Raw genomic sequence first — 17,233 nt, 5'->3', positions numbered from 1 at the left:
ATTGTGAAATACAGAGACAACAAATGACAGGAGCATGAAATTATGGTTCTCGATTTCGAATTGGGTTTCGGCAATGTGCTCCCCGAGTAAAAACACATCTTCAGAACCAATCTCAGCCCGAACGAACTGGTTGACAAAGGACACACTGACACCTGTTGATTTTTGGCGTATCACACGCTCTGCTGCTCTGACCACCTTCACTGTTCCATCTGAGGGGATCATCAGACCACCATTGTTTTTAAGTTGAGGCAGGTGGTAGCTCTGGTCAAAGGATGAGGGTACAGCAGCTTTGACAAGGCTTGCACGGCACACCTCACAGGACAGTTTTTTCAGAATTTTTCAGACAACAAACCCTGAAATGTAGACCAGGGCATTGTCCACAAGACCACCAAAGCAGGTGGGCAGGTAACTGTGGTCACATATGACTGCAGAAATGTTTGCAGATGGGGACGGGAGCTCTTCTTCTACCATTAAAGCAGAGTGCATGTCTGCAGCCGATAGTGATACAGTCTCACTTTGGAAGAGGTAGGAAAGCAAGTTTCCCACCCCTACGTCTGCATTCCTCAGACAGAAAGAACGCAACCAACACTATACTGCTTTGTACAGGAGGCTACGGAGGCAGCAGAAGCTATGGAGGTGATGGCTACAATGGGTTTGGAGGAGATGGTAAGGGCATTTATTTTCACAAGGGAGTACTGGGGTCATGTTGATGTGTCCATCTTTATTGAGAAAAGTGGACTGATTTAAGCCTTTCATGTCCAAGTCTCGGAAACTGGGCAATTAAGTTTAAAACCGACACATTCCTTTGTATGTCCTCAGGTGGGAACTATGGTGGTGGACCAGGTTATGGTGGTGGACGTGGAGGATTTGGTGGAGGTTCTGGTTATGGCCACCAGGGTGGGGGCGGCGGCTTTGGAGGATATGACAACTACAGCGATGGACGCAGTTTTGGTGGTAAGTATGGCTGATGGGGCCAAGCAGGTGTTATCACTGAAGACATTTGCACAAGCTAGTTGAAATATTTTGTACAGATCAGATGAGGATGTTTTATGATTTGGAGTCTCAGGCTATTTAACAATTTGTTAAAGAGCAGTTACATGTATACAGCCTTCAGAGGCTGACCCCACTGCCAGGATTCGATGTACGCAGGAGGAGGGTGTCACTCCCTCCATATCCGTACTGCCCCCTCGCGGAGCATCTCCGCCATTTCGGGGTCGGGGATCGTCCTGGCCAATGTATTTAAGGCTCTGACAAAAAAAAAAAAACACTAATCAAACCATCGTTCATGAGAGGCCAGTATCTATTTTCATAATAATAAGATACAAAAATTAATTATTTACACAACCTTTTCTGCTTTTCTGATGAATGCTGGGTATGGTTTGCCACGGTTGCTAGGTTGTAACCAGGGACTCTAAAGCGCGAACACGAAGAAACCAGAATGGTGGCAGCCGAAGAGATAATGGCAGAAGCCAAAAAAGCTAAAAATTATCACTTTCATCCCGAGTGGGAAAATTACTACTTTTTTACTTATTCAAAGTCGGTATGTCTGATCTGTAATGCTACTGTGGCCATACCGAAGAAAGGGAATTTGGAACAACATTTTCTCACAGTTCACAAGAGGTATACTAACGATTTCCCGGTGAAATCAGCTGTACGAACTGAGAAGGTAAATGGAGTGAGGAGACAGCTGGCAGCAAAGCAGGCAGTGTTCACGACACCTGGTCATAGGAGTAAAACTGCCACGGTAGAGTCTTACCGTGTGAGCCGAGTTCTGGCAAAGCGAAAGAAATGTTTTAAAGAGTTTTCAAAGAAGCATTTGTGGAGGCCAATAAATATTGGACTTATCTTCTCCTCCTTCCTGCTTTGAAGTTATATTTTCTAGAGTTATTGTGTGTATGTGTGTGTAGGGTTGCCAACTCTCACGCATTGAGCGTGAGACACACGCATTTGACACACATCCGATTTCTCACGCTGAAAAAAATCTAGTTTATTTACCTCTGATCCATATCTATGATACAATGAGTTACTAGTTCGCCAACCACTGGCGAACTATCGATCGCGATATAATACTTAATTTGTGTCTCCATTTTACCCACCCACCCAAAAGATCAAATCTCACTCCAAGTGATCTTAAAAGGTTGGCAACCCTGGTGTGTGTGTGTGTGTGTGTGTGTGTGTGTGTGTGTGTGTGTGTGTGTGTGTGTGTGTGTGTGTGTGTGTGTGTTAATCTTGGAATTACTTGTTTTTTATTTAGATTTGGGTTTTTTGACTGACCAGCCTTTTATGGAGTTTTTGACTGCTATTTTCTGTAGTTTTGGCGTGTATGTGGCTAAGATAAAGATGGTGTGAAGTTCTTGTGAGATTCTTGTTCTGTTTTCACAACCTATTTTTGATGCATTGATCATTTCCTCATTTGTTGGATTTACTGCTTATTCTCCACCTGTGCAAATAAAAAAACAACTACATTTGAACTGTGATTGGGGTTCCTTGTTTAATTGCCCGGCCCTTGTGTTTGACTTGGTAGATCTCGGCATGCCATCAACTTCAAAAGTAGATCTTGGTTAACAAAAGCTTGGGCACCTCTGCTCTAACTAATCTCTGCTATTCTGAGTGAAGAAGGCTTGTTTAATGTGATTTGCACCCTCCGAACAAACGGTCGTAGTTCGGGACATATTTAACTTATCGCTTAACCGAAGAGATTGTATGAGAGAGGTCCGCTTGCTGATGATTTTCATGTAATTGTGTGTGGTTTGACCCAAAAATGACTGATTTATGACGAGTTAAACACAGAGGTAAATTGTGAAAAAGGCAATTCGGATTTTGATAAATTAACATGGGAGCTAATGGGGCAGTTTTCTGTGCCTAGTGCCAAACAAATGCTCATAACTCTAAAACGAATTGATCAAATGATTAGATATCCCGGCGTGCCAGAAAGGACAAGATTCTCTCCCATTAAAAATTTAAATGGAGCTTCTACATGAAGGCCTAAGGATTTTACAGCAGTTTATCCAGGAGAGTTTTGATCATTTTTCATGCCTGCACACACTCTAACTCACACTCTAACTAGCAGTTGTAATTGGAACGTCTCTCACGTGATAAACGAGGGATTACGTAGAGATTCCACGCGAGTATTTGTGAGGTCGTTGTTAGGGTAACTATCGCCTTGGTAACTGTAAACTGATTAACCTATATAAGTTCGCTAGCTAGTCAGATGACTCATATACGCGCCATAACGTGTGTAAGAACATCGATCATTGATATTGTTCATTGATATTGTTCATTGATATTGTTCATTGATATTGTTCATTCAGAACAAACAACCTTAAGTTGATTATGGACTACAAGACAATGTTCCGGGATGTGCTGGTGAGGTCTCAGACCTACGAGAAGGAGCTGCAGCAGCTGGAGGCCAGCAAGCACCGAGCCCTGGAGGAGATGCAGCAGATGTTCGAGGCCGAGCTGGAGGAGACGACGCACGAGTTGGACCAGGTGAGGGCGCTGTGGTGCCGACGGCTCGGCCGCACGGCCACGTCTGTCTCCCGTCTCTATAGTTGCCAGGTTCGCGGTTTTCACGCCAAAAATTCTGGGGTCGCGGGATGCGGTTTTTTGGGGTACTTTTGAGTTGGGCCACCGCGGGAGTTACAAGTCAACACAAAGAATCGATCGCGATATAATACTTAATTTGTCTCCATTTTAAACACTCGCCACCCAGCCGTCAACAACTTTTGGCTTTGGGCTAGTTTAGGCTGCTGGAGGGCGGGATATTTTTGTAGGACCTGGCAACCCGGCCCGTCTCACGTTTTCTTGAACCGTCCACCTAGTTGCGAAAACGTTCAGACTCCGTGTTTGGCTTGCAGCTCTGCTGGGTGCGTTATTGTAATCGGATATGTGACATCTGTAATGTAATAATGTATCACATGAAGTAGTTACTTGGATTTCCCCGCATGATGATGATTGAGCCGTGGCCATTTTCCTCCGCTCGCTGTCTAAGCGGTCGGTGATCAAGCGCGCTGTAATAAATCGCTGTTTTCATCGGTTTGTAGGAGCTTCTTCCCACAGTTTTGGTAATACAGTATGGCAATTGAATGAGCGCTTTCTCTCATCCCGTTTACTTCGCGTTTGGACCGTTCAAAAACATCGCTGGGCTGTTCAAAAGATATTAATAGATACGTGGACGGTTACATTATATTCTTGTTTATTGTTTCCTGAAGTTTAATCCCAGTCTGTACAGTTTAAGGTAGTTTTTTAAGGGTCCCAAGACAACGTGTTGGTCCGATGAACCATGATCACGGAAAAGAAATACTAGCTACGTGCTGAAACTAGAGCACATTTCTTGATCACAAGATTTCCTTTTGTTTTAGGTTAATTGCATTTAAAAAATTTAAATGTGAATATATTTGGACTGGCTTGATCAAATTTGACAATTAAGGCATCTTTTTTTGTTATATTGTGCTGCATCTAATAAAACTATTTTAAATGTGATTAAGTAATGTTGAAAAAAATGTCCAAGTCACTACATGAAGGTGATGCTACGCTGTAATATTCGTTTTGGAGATGTGTGCCACATTGTGTCAGTGTTGAAAATAAACATCTGTTAGTCTAAGTGGTTTTAGTTGAATAGAGAGCTCTGGGTAATGTATTGTACTGTGCAGGAGTGCTTTCAAGTCTGTGTTGGTAATGAGTGAGTGTTTCCGCTTTGCCCCAAGTGTTCTGCTGAGTGGTCCGTAGAGCAATTAGCAGCAGAGACAATATACACTTTGGTTGTGTTTGCTTTGGTATATAGAGCCCTCATTGGGCTACAAATCCAACTATCGTATACACTGAGGGTCCCGAAAGGTTCGTCCAGCATGTATGTTTACTTCGGAGTTTAGTACTGTCATGTGATCATTCAAGATCAAGGTCTCCAAGAAGAACAGACCCTTAGGAAAATGTGTAACACTTGGAGGGTCCCTTGACTGCCGACTGCTTAGTTTGTGCCATGGTACCAGCAGGGTGTTTCTCTCTTCTCCCCAGTGCCGTGACAAGTTGCAGCAGCAGGAGCGCGAGTTTGAGGAGACTAAAAATCAAATGGAGGCGGAAAGCAACTTTGAGCTGGAGGAAATGCGCGCCCAGTACGAGTGCAGGCTGCGCGAGGAGGAAGAGAAGCACTACTATCTCGTGGACACGGCGGCATACAGAAAGGTCAAGGTTGGTGGCGTCTTTCACAACCCTGCGCTCGTATATTGTTTCCATCACGCATCCCCACTCGTTTTTGTTTTAAAGGCCGAGGGGAATTTCTGGCCTTTCTTTGCGTGAGCCACGGCTTGACGTGCCTCTGTGTCTCTCTGTTGATGTGAATGGTGCAGATTATTGACCTGGAGAACAAAATCAAGAACAAGAACCTGGAGATCAGTCAACTAATGGAGTATAAGCAGAAGCTGCAGGAGGATGTCCAGTCACGGGACAAGGACATCGTGGCCCTGAAGTCGGAGATCCAGGAGAAGGACATGATCATCCAGGACAAGGTGGGGGGTCGTGCAGGCACCACAAGGCCAGCAAAGCTACTGACATTTTAGTGTGCACCACAACTGTTTGCCATTATTTGTTGAGGACCTGGCTGTTACTAGAGGGCTTGAAAAGCAATTAATACAGCCGGAAGCGCTTAACGAACAGACCTCCAAAGGTCTTGGCTCCGAGACCTGTGCTGTGATTTTTATAGTCGATTGGCTTTGTAACTTTCTCAAAATCAGAATTGGGTTTTTCACAATTTGCCTCTGTGCTCGTTCAGGCACCACACACACGCATACATACACACACACACACACACACACACACACACACACACACACACACACACACACACACACACACACACACACACACACACATCTCTCTCATACCCACTCCACACATACATACATACATCTCTCACAGACACACACACACACACACCTCTCATACAAACTCCACATACACACAGACACACACATACATACACCGCACTTAGACTTAGACAATCTTTATTGTCATTCATTGTACACAGGTGTACACAGAATGAAATTTCGTTGCATTTAAGCTCGCACGGAGTATACAGAGGAAAGTTATTGATAGTATCACAGAATTTAGATATAAAATATATCAATAGATTTTTTAGTAACCCAGGTTTAAGATTTAAGATTTCAAGAATGTGACCGTTGGCATCATCTTTCAAACCCTCTAGCATTTCCTTCAGGAAATGCAAATCTAGTTTTATTGATGTAAATCAGTGGCATATTTATTTTGAGGATAAAAAGCACATATTGTACATGCATTACAAAAATGTGGTTTACTAATGTGGTGTCTTTTATTAAGCTAACCACAAGATATTCAGAAGTGAGCTGTGTACTGTATTGGGCAGTAGATGAGAGGGGGTTCTGTTCCCTGCAGGAAACACACATTCAGGACTTGGAATGGAAGTACCAGGACCTGGAGAAGACTAAGATTGAACTGGATGAAAACCTTAAACATCTGAAGACCCAAATCGAGCCGAGAGAGATTTACCTCAAAGAGACGGAGAAAAAGATCCGGGAGGTAGGAACTGTGTTTCATTATACACAAACTGAATGGATCTTGTCCAGGTCTCTGTGAGAGTCACTGCATTTAATTAACGTCATTTAATTAAAGTAATTCTCTTTTTGGGAGAATCTTCAAGCACCCTTACTTCAGACACCTTATTGGAAACCATTACAGTATATGACTTCCACAGAACCAGAAAATAATTAACATGCATTTATGCAAAAATTTACACATAGTATTTGAATATAGCAGACGTGGTGTATTAATGAGTAGTAAGTGTTAATGAGGGACGTGGTGTTTTAATGAGTAGTAAGTGTTCATGAGGGACGTGGTGTATTAATGAGTAGTAAGTGTTAATGAGGGACGTGGTGTGTTAATGAGTAGTAAGTGTTAATGAGGGACGTGGTGTATTAATGAGTAGTAAGTGTTAATGAGGGACGTGGTGTGTTAATGAGTAGTAAGTGTTAATGAGGCTGTTTTTGGTGTTTTTGTTAGATGACGGCTGCGTTGAAGCAGTACAAGTTGCAGAACATCCAGCTACATGTGAGCAATGATGAACTCAAGCGGATACTGAAAGCCAAAGAAAAGGAATTGAACACAGAGAGGCAGAAGGTGAGTGTAGCCACGCCTCCCAGGGGGAGTGTAGCCACGCCTCCCAGGGGGAGTGTAGCCACGCCTCCCAGGGGGAGTGCTGCCACGCCTCCCAGGGGGAGTGTAGCCACGCCTCCCAGGGGGAGTGTAGCCACGCCTCCCAGGGGGAGTGCTGCCACGCCTCCCAGGGGGAGTGTAGCCACGCCTCCCAGGGGGAGTGTAGCCACGCCTCCCAGGGGGAGTGCTGCCACGCCTCCCAGGATGTCACACCGCAGTTAAACCCAGGTGTCCGGTGCCACACACCTGCATTCATCTTGCTTGGGACTCTTGCATGCTGTAAAAATGTTTTGCAGGCTTAATTTGGACCATACTGGATGTGTGTGTGTGTGTGCTTGTGTTTGTGTGTGTGTGTGTGTGTGTGTATATGTGTGTATATGTGTGTATATGTGTGTATATGTGTGTGCATGTGTGTGTATGTGTGTGTGTATATGTGTGTGTGTGTGTGTGTGTGTGTGGGTAACCCAGGGCAATAAGTTAGAGTGGTGCTTCTGTTTCTGTGTTTGGCCTTGTTTCCATGTTAATTTCCTAATTCAGACTTAGAGATTTGCCTTTGTTATTTTTATTGATGTAATACGTTATATATGCAAGAAAGTACTTCACAATTCCCCCCACCACACACACACACACACACACACACACATACACACACATACACACACACATGCAGACCAAACCCTGCCTATAATAGCTTTGATTTTCCAGGTCAAGAACGGCGAGACCCTGGGCTGCAGGATAAAGACGGACATCATTAACTGCATTAGGGTATTACAAGAACCAAAGAAGTTAAAGGAAACTGTCCGCAAGCTGTATGAACATCATGTTCAAGGGTCTGATGTGGTGAGATGAACACACAACACACAACACACAACACACAACACACAACACACACACACACAGCTCAGACCATTCATGTCTGGTTTTTGTTTACAGTGCCAGGAGGAGAAAGTCAGTGCAGACGTCCAGTCTGAGTTCCGCAGGCAGAGGGATTATCTCGAGAAGAAGGTGGCATCCCTGACCAGGAAGCTGGCTGAAAATGAACAAAAGCACAAATCACGCTATGACAAGCTCGCGGAGGTAGCGCCGACTTCTCCTTTAGTGTTGGCTTCCCAGTCCTGTTTCTTAAATGGGATGATCTCCAACGACTTTCTAAGACGTATTTTAGTTACTGCACGTGGTAGTCTGTGTCTGAGTAGGAGTGACCGTCTGCTTTTGCTCGCCACGCAGGAGAACTTCTTGCTGATCAGGGAGATCAATGAGCAGCGGTTGGCCCAGGATCACGTCAAGAAGCAAACGCGTGCCGTCCAGACTCAAGCCAGAGGGACCTTGTCCAAGAGCTCCACCCACCACAAGAGTAAGTGGAAAAAAATGGGGGCAGACAGCTGTTTTGTTATGACCAATGTAGTTCTTACAACTAACATTTCTCTCATCCTACACATACTAAGACTTTCTCATACTTTGTATTAGCGGCATAATTCAAGGATGTCTTTTCAACACTGGAAGGTGCTATTTATATGGCTGTATTATTAGCAGCGTAACAGTCAAAGGCTGCTTATATAAAAACTCCCCCCTTCCAGTATCTTACTTTTTGATTCGTTGTCACCCTGTGACCACAGCAATGGCAGAGAGGGCAGTTACGCAGCTGACCTCGGAGGACAAGACCGAGCAGAAGATCCAGTTACGGCGACCCAAGATCGAGAGGCTGAAGCTTCGTGGCCAAGGCCTTTCTCCGCCCCTCCCGGCCCTGTCGCCTAGCACCAAACTGCCCGCCCTCAAACTGCCTGCCCTCAAGCCGTGAGCACCGTCCACATCAATTCCACAGCTTCAGATGTGGACGCCAGAATTGTCATTTTATTATTGTTCTTTTTTTATTGTATAATAAAAACAGTGCTTGCAATGGTATGATTTTGGTACAGTTTATTTCTAGATTGCAGATTGCAAACTGGATTTCTAGACATTCTTATACTGAAATATGTAAATATACAGAATTTTTAAATAAAGGCAAGTCTAATATATATATAATATATAAAAATATAATATCTAATATATAAAAATGTATAACTAATATTAATTCTAACAATAGAGGAATGTTCTGAATAATAAAATAGTACGAATTTCAGTAAATAGTGCATATTTACTCTCGGAAACGAGAACCAGCAGGCTTGCCTGAAACGCTACTCCCACATGATGACAAGCTCAGTTTAGGAAAAATTGAGGCCTCTAAACTTCCTTCAACTTAATGAGGACAAAACAGAAGTTCTCCTCCTAATCTAATGCTTAATCTCGCAGACTATCCCATTACACTTGGCTCAGTAGCCAAAAACCTAGGCGTCATACTCGACTCCGACCTATCATTTGATAAATACATAGATAATACTACTAGGATAGCTTTTCTACATCTCCGCAACATTGCCAAATTAAGAAATGCATTATCACAGGATGATGCAGAAAAATTGGTGCGCGCCTTTGTTAGCTCTAGATTAGACTACTGTAACTCACTACTGTCAGGATGTTCAAATAAGAATCTAAATAAACTTCAAATAGTTCAAAATGCCGCAGCCAGAGTTCTGACCAGAACTAGAAAATTTCAGCATATCAGACCAGTCCTATTAGTCCTGCGTTGGCTCCCAGTTAAATTCCGTATTGAATTTAAAATTCTTTTAACTTATAAAACACTGCACGTGCTTGCTCCTGAATACCTGCAGGAACTTATTTCCTATTATGAACCCTCACGTCCACTAAGATCACAGGGTGCTGGTCTTTTATTAGTTCCACAAATTAATAAGGTAACAGCAGGGGGAAGAGCCTTTTCTTATAAGGCCCCCCAGCTTTGGAACAACCATCCAAAATGCGTCCGGGACTCTGACACAGTCACAATCTTTAAGTCTAGGTTGAAAACCCACTTATTTAATTTAGCGTTTGATAATTAATATCCCCCCTTAGATAAAGGTGTAGATCCAGGGGTTCTTAGACGAAGGGTTTTATGGTAGACTGGGGCGCTGGTGCTGTTATCCTGTCATTGCTCGTGGTCACTCAAGTTTGTTGACAGTCCAGTGGATGGATGCCAATGTCTCAGAATGCTCCCAACTCTATGTTACCTTCTGGTTCTGACTTTTTATCTAGGCTGTAATAATTTTACTTAGGCAGAGCAAGGCAAGGCAAGTTTATTTATATAGCACCTTTCATACACAACAGTCATTCAAAGTGCTTTACAAATGAAAAGAATACACAGAAAAATGTAAAAACAATAGATTTAAAAGAAATTAATCACATTAAAAAATAGAATAAAATAACATAAAATGTCAAAAAGTAAAGGAAATAAGATAATAAAAAAGTAAATAAGATCCACGCTCTCTCATACAACAAACACTGACACAGAGTGCGACCTTCACTCTCACTGGTTGTCTGCGAACTGTGTGCTCGTCGGCCCACAGTTATGCGCGGCCACCTGGTGCTCGACTCCCAGCCGAGGGTGCAACTCCCAATCACTCAGTTACCCTGCCTGGTAACCACCAATGGTGCCACCTGTTGTGACAGAAATGATTGATTATTGACTAATCATCATTGATTAGATCATGTTTAGTTATTATAAGAGATCATTATGAACTTTATGATTTTGGACATGTCCATTCTGACTAAGCAGAAGGACTACAATAATGAAGTAGTGTTGTTTCAGTGTAATCATGTACTTATGTTCAGTTCATATTATGCATGTGTGCTATACTGTGACCCAGGTCAGGGAGAGTGCTGAGCGTAAGAGCACTCTGTTAACTGGTAGTCACTAGGCTACTAGTCTTGGGTCATTTAGCTTTCTCTGTGTTCAACTGATACATCAGTTGCTTCCGCTAACTCTAGGGAAGTCCATATTAGGAGATACACACATGTGAGACAAAGTAGCCTGCTGGATGCTTATGTTTTGGAACATGCTGTGCTAAAGATAACCTGCTGTTAGAACTGCTGAATTGTGTTTAAGATTGTATATAAGCAGGGGGACTGCCCCCCTGCCTTCAGAGTTGTCATGCTTGAATGAGACTCTCGTGTCTGTGTCTGTCTTGTGTCTGTCTTTGTCCTATATATATATTTATATTTTTGTAATAAATTAATCATTTAACCACGTCTGAGTCCTCATCCATTTAGTAGAAAATTTCCACGACACTGTATACCCCCCCGTGGAGTTTGACCGCCAAACCTCTCGACCCTTGTAGAGTTAGATCCCCTGATCCTGGCGTCGCCCCCTGATCTTGGCATCGCCTGTGTATACACGTACCAGGAGAGAAATCACAACCTCTGCAATAAGTTTCTGCTGAGGAGAGAGACAAAGTTTAGTTTAACTAAAAGCAGATCTAAAGAGGGAGCAAAGATAAGAAGATAAAAATAAAAAATTAATATTAAACAAAAAGGAAACAAACACAATAAAATCTAAAATAGCAAGCATGATTAAAACAGTAGATTTAAAGGAAGTTAAATTAATGAAGATAAAAGTGCCGTTACAGAGTAAAGGTAATTAAACTGAGCTGAAGGCCTGCTCAAACATGAAGGCTTTCAGTCTGGATTTAAAAGTATCTAGTGTTGGGGTTCTTCTAATGCTCTCTGACAACCGGTTCCATTTCTGAGCAGCGTAGTAGCTAAACGCCGCCTCTTTACCTTAGGCTGCACTAACTGACCAGTTCCTAATGATCTGAGAGTTCTGCTCGGCTCATATTGTTGGAGCACATCCAATAAATATACTGGTCCTGCACCATTAAGACATTTATAAACCAGTAATATTACCTTAAAGTCTATCCTGTAACATACGGGTATCCAGTGTAAGGATTTAAGGATGGGAGTGATGTGCTCCCTTCTTTTACTCCTAGTGAGAACTCTGGCAGCTGCGATTTGAATCAGCTGAAGCTGTTTACTTGTTTTTTTTTTTGGGAGTCCAGTTAGGAGCCCATTACAATAATCAATCCTACTAGAAACAAAAGCGTGGATGAGTTTCTCCAGGTCTGCTTTAGCCAGAAAATCTCTGAATTTGTTGATGTTTTTGAGGTGATAGAAAGCTGATTTGGTGACGGCTTTGACATGACTGCTAAAGGTGAGATCAGAGTCCGTTAGTACACCAAGGTTACGTACTAGTTCTTTAGATTTTAGGGCTCTCGAATCTAGATAGGCAGCTAGTCTGTGTCTTTGCTGTTCCCAAATAAAATAATCTCCGTTTGATCTTTATTTAACTGCAGAAAGTTGTGTTTCATCCACTTGTTTATGTACTCAGTGAGTCTAGGGGACCGTAGTTGTTTGGGCAGAGAGCCATGTAGATCTGAGTGTCATCTGCATAGCTGTGGTAAGATATCCCATAATATATCTTATATTATATATCATATATATATATATATATATATATATATCAATATATCTCATTATATATCTTATATATATCAATATATCCCATTATATATCTTATATATATCAAGATATCTCATTATATATCTTATATATATATATATCAATATATCTCATTATATATCTTATATATACCAGTATATCCCATAATATATCTTATATATATCAATATATCTCATTATATATCTTATATATATCAATATATCCCATAATATATCTTATATATATATATATCAATATATCTCATTATATATCTTATATCAATATATCCCATTATATATCTTATATCCCCCATACTCAAATAGCGGCCCACGGGCCTATTTCTGGCCCGCGAGCAGTTTTGAAAAGTGTTTTTTTTAGGAATCTTTTTTTTCAATCGCGCTATCCGCTTTTTTTGAAATCGCGCACCCCCCCCCCCCCCCCGCCAAACCCTAACCGGCCCCTTCAGTGATAGAAAAAAAAAAGTGGCCCGCCATCATTTCTATTTGAGTACCCCTGTCTTATATATATCAATATATCCCATTATATATCTTATATATATCAATATATCCCATTATATATCTTATATATATCAAGATATCTAATTATGTATCTTATATATATATATCAAGATATGTCATTATATATCTTATATATATCAATATATCCCATTATATATCTTATATATATCAAGATATCTCATTATATATCTTATATATATATATATATATATATATATATATATATATATATATATATATATATATATATATATATATATATATCAAGATATCTCATTATATATCTTATATATATCAATATATCTCATTATATATCTTATACATATCAATATATCTCATTAAAATCTTATATATATTGTAACGCTGGGGTGCAGTGTGAAGGACGAGACACGGATCCTTGCATACGCAGCCAACGTCACTGCTTTATTGAAGTTTGTGTTGCGCAATACGCGCACAGAAAACACTGAAACTCACACACATGCAACGTGCAAACTAAAGACAACGACAAGCACACGACACTGCGCGAACGCACATTAAATAGACAAACTACATGAGCCCCGAGTGATTACGAGACGGGCCACAGGTGGGACGAATGAACACACGCAGACACAACCACACCCACGAGGAGCCATAGACGCAGACGGCAAGACGCAGACGACGTAGACACACGCCCACAGGGAGGGGTCCGGAGCTGTTCCGTGACAGAACCCGCCACCAGGGGCTCGCTACTTCCGGAGCGTCCGGCGCAGCTGGAATGCCCCGAACCTACACCGACGGGCAGGTCCGGAGCCGCTGGTCTACGAGCCTCCGAGAGCCGTCACCCCCGACGGCAGGACCGCCACGAACCCCCTAAAACACCCTCCCTGGGAAGACGGGGGAAAACACGTTAGACACACTCAACGGGACGTTCACCCACACACAGACTGGCACACTAACACACAGAGGCACGAAAGGGAATAACGGATTGGGCACACATACGGGAAGACTTACGAACACAGGCACACACAAACATGAAACAGGCGCCCAGCTACGCGCCAAGACGAGAGCCCAGAGGAGCGAGAGATCGGGAGCTGCGGGCACCTTTCCACCTCCAGCCGTAGCTGCAGCCCCTCCACTGGGTGCTGCGCGGCCGGCTGACGTGCCGGGTGCTGCGCGGCCGGCTGACGTGCCGGGTGCTGCGCGGCCGGCTGACGTGCCGGGTGCTGCGCGGCCGGCTGACGTGCCGAACGGGCTGTGCGGACGGTCCCCCTCGGTCTCCATGTCCTCCTCCTCTTCTCCTTGGCTCCAGTCCATGGGTCGCTCCGGGCTGCCACCCCGGGCACAGTCCATGTCGCTGTCACTGGAGCGGTCGGAAGAGGGGGTCCACTTCCTCTTCGTGGTCTCGACTGAAAGTTCCGAGGGGGGGAGGCTCTCCTCGTCCTCTCCGCTACCGGAGCCCTCGGACGGAGGGTAGTCTCCACCGTAGCCCACGGTGGAGGCTTCGTCTAATGACGGGGGGTAGTCCTCTCCACCGTAGTCCACGGTGGAGACGTCGTCCAATGACGGAGGGTAGTCCTCTCCACCGTAGTCCACGGTGGAGACGTCGTCCAATGACGGAGGGTAGTCCCCTCCACCGTAGTCCACGGTGGAGACATCGTCCAACGACGGAGGGTAGTCCTCTCCACCGTAGTCCGGCTCCGACTCCTCGCCTGGGGAATCCCCCTCCTCCAGCTCACTCTCGGGGTCCCTCACCAACCCGCAGAGCTCAACGGCGTGTACCCGCAGGGGTGAGGGCTCCCTGGCGGACGAGGGGTGATACACCCTCCATATTCGCACCGCCTCCTGGCGGAGCCCCTCCGCCGCCTCGGGGTTCAGGTGCTTCCGAGCGTGACGCAGCGGGGACGCACATACCGGGTCTCCCTCCAGCTGCGCCAGCGTAGGCGTGGTCTTGTCCTGCGGGGGCTGGTGTTCCTCCACTCCACGGCCACCCTCTGGTGGCGTACCCGTCTCGTGCCACTCGAGGACGCCGACCCGTATGGGCGAGCTTCCCCGTGAAGACGAGGGCGAAGTGCGGTGATGCCGCTTGCTGGGTTTCTTCTTCCCCTTCCTGGACTTGGGCTTATAGCCGGGCATTGTCCTGGTGTCTCAATGTGGCTTGTCGTTCTGTAACGCTGGGGTGCAGTGTGAAGGACGAGACACGGATCCTTGCATACGCAGCCAACGTCACTGCTTTATTGAAGTTTGTGTTGCGCAATACGCGCACAGAAAACACTGAAACTCACACACATGCAACGTGCAAACTAAAGACAACGACAAGCACACGACACTGCGCGAACGCACATTAAATAGACAAACTACATGAGCCCCGAGTGATTACGAGACGGGCCACAGGTGGGACGAATGAACACACGCAGACACAACCACACCCACGAGGAGCCATAGACGCAGACGGCAAGACGCAGACGACGTAGACACACGCCCACAGGGAGGGGTCCGGAGCTGTTCCGTGACATATATATATATATATATATATATATATATATATATATATATATATATATATATATCAATTAGGGATGCACCGAAATGAAAATTCTTAGCCGAAACCGAAAACCGAAAATGAGGAAACCAAGGCCGAAAGCCGAAAACCGAAACACCGAAATACATTATGCCAATTATTAGTAACATTGGATTTTTGGCTAACCTCACTAAAATCAAGGCATTGCTTTTCAAAGAATAAATCAACTACAAAATTTGATTTGAAAATATTTATTTAGCACTGACATTACAGTAATGCATATTATAAAATAAAATTAGTGGTGGGCCGTTAACGGCGATAACGCCGACAAGGGCCGACCACTAATTAAATTTAACTCGCTTGCAGACCGTTTTTATCTGAGAGGATAAATATATGTATTTTATACGAGTTAAATTTAATTATAACTGACTGGCCTGAAAGATAAATATAAATTCTCTCATAAAAACGTGACGCGAGTTGCAACAACATTAAACAGCTCAGGTAAACACGCTTCTGAGAAATGTCGTCTGCCCTGCAAAACATAACGGGGCTCAATGTGCTCTATTAGCCTACGAAATCCCACATCCTCTACGACAGAGAACGGCTGATCGTCTAAGGCAACGAGTTCCATAATTTTTGGTGTAATGTCCTTTGCCTTGACGCCATCACTGAAACTTTTTTGCTAGCTTTATCCAAATAAGCGCGTGCAGGTGGCGATTTTTGTTTGCGTCATCACAACACATTTTTTCGGCCGTGTTGTTTCGGTGATGAAAGTATTTCGGCCGAAAACCGAAAATGCAAATTTAAGCCATTTCGGCCGAAAATTTTCGGTGGCCGAATTTTCGGTGCATCCCTAATATCAATATATCTCATTATATATCTTATATATATCAGTATATCCCATAATATATCTTATATATATCAATATATCTCATTATATATCTTATATATATCAATATATCCCATAATATATCTTATATATATATCAATATATCTCATTATATATCTTATATATATCAATATATCCCATTATATATCTTATATCCCCCATACTCAAATAGCGGCCCACGGGCCTATTTCTGGCCCGCGAGCAGTTTTGAAAAGTGTTTTTTTTAGGAATCTTTTTTTTCAATCGCGCTATCCGCTCTTTTTTTGAAATCGCGCACCGCGATCTCAAGACGCTGCCGAGGATTGCCTTTATGGCAACAACAAACACGTAGTAGACGCCCCCCCCCCCCCCCCCCCCCCCCGTCTACAGTTTACGTTTTACGTTCACAGCCGCCAAACCCTAACCGGCCCCTTCAGTGATTGAAAAAATAAATGTGGCCCGCCATCATTTCTATTTGAGTACCCCTGTCTTATATATATCAATATATCCCATTATATATCTTATATATATCAAGATATCTAATTATATATCTTATATATATCAATATATCCCATTGTATATCTTATATATATCAATATATCCCATTATATATCTTATATATATCAATATATCCCATTATATATCTTATATATATCAATATATCCCATTATATATCTTATATATATATCAATATATCCCATTATATATCTTATATATATCAATATATCCCATTATATATCTTATATATATCAATATATCTCATTATATATCTTATATATATCAATATATATATTGTCCGTCCACAGC

The 17,233-nt window shown here is 43.2% G+C and overlaps 1 protein-coding gene across 1 annotated transcript; it reads left to right on the top strand.

Annotated features, from left to right (window-relative positions):
• Positions 1 to 3,051: 3,051 nt before the first annotated feature.
• On the top strand, positions 3,052 to 8,980 carry LOC143522367 (uncharacterized). The gene is made up of 9 exons (XM_077016101.1): positions 3,052 to 3,489; positions 5,014 to 5,187; positions 5,346 to 5,504; positions 6,406 to 6,549; positions 7,030 to 7,146; positions 7,888 to 8,022; positions 8,116 to 8,259; positions 8,410 to 8,536; positions 8,799 to 8,980. Exons 1-9 carry the CDS (start codon positions 3,334 to 3,336, stop codon positions 8,978 to 8,980), a joined length of 1,338 nt encoding a protein of 445 aa, XP_076872216.1. The 5' UTR covers positions 3,052 to 3,333.
• Positions 8,981 to 17,233: the final 8,253 nt, after the last annotated feature.

The sequence above is a fragment of the Brachyhypopomus gauderio genome, chromosome 9 (genome assembly GCF_052324685.1).
Source record: "Brachyhypopomus gauderio isolate BG-103 chromosome 9, BGAUD_0.2, whole genome shotgun sequence".
Taxonomy (NCBI): domain Eukaryota; kingdom Metazoa; phylum Chordata; class Actinopteri; order Gymnotiformes; family Hypopomidae; genus Brachyhypopomus; species Brachyhypopomus gauderio.
This window is presented reverse-complemented; position numbering and strand designations above follow the sequence as displayed.

Coding starts and splice junctions, on each gene's coding strand:
- LOC143522367 (XM_077016101.1), top strand. CDS start 3,334: ATGGACTACAAGACAATGTTCCGGGATGTGCTGGTGAGGTCTCAGACC. Junction 5,505..6,405: donor ACATGATCATCCAGGACAAG/GTGGGGGGTCGT, acceptor TGTTCCCTGCAG/GAAACACACATTCAGGACTT. Junction 8,260..8,409: donor GCTATGACAAGCTCGCGGAG/GTAGCGCCGACT, acceptor CTCGCCACGCAG/GAGAACTTCTTGCTGATCAG.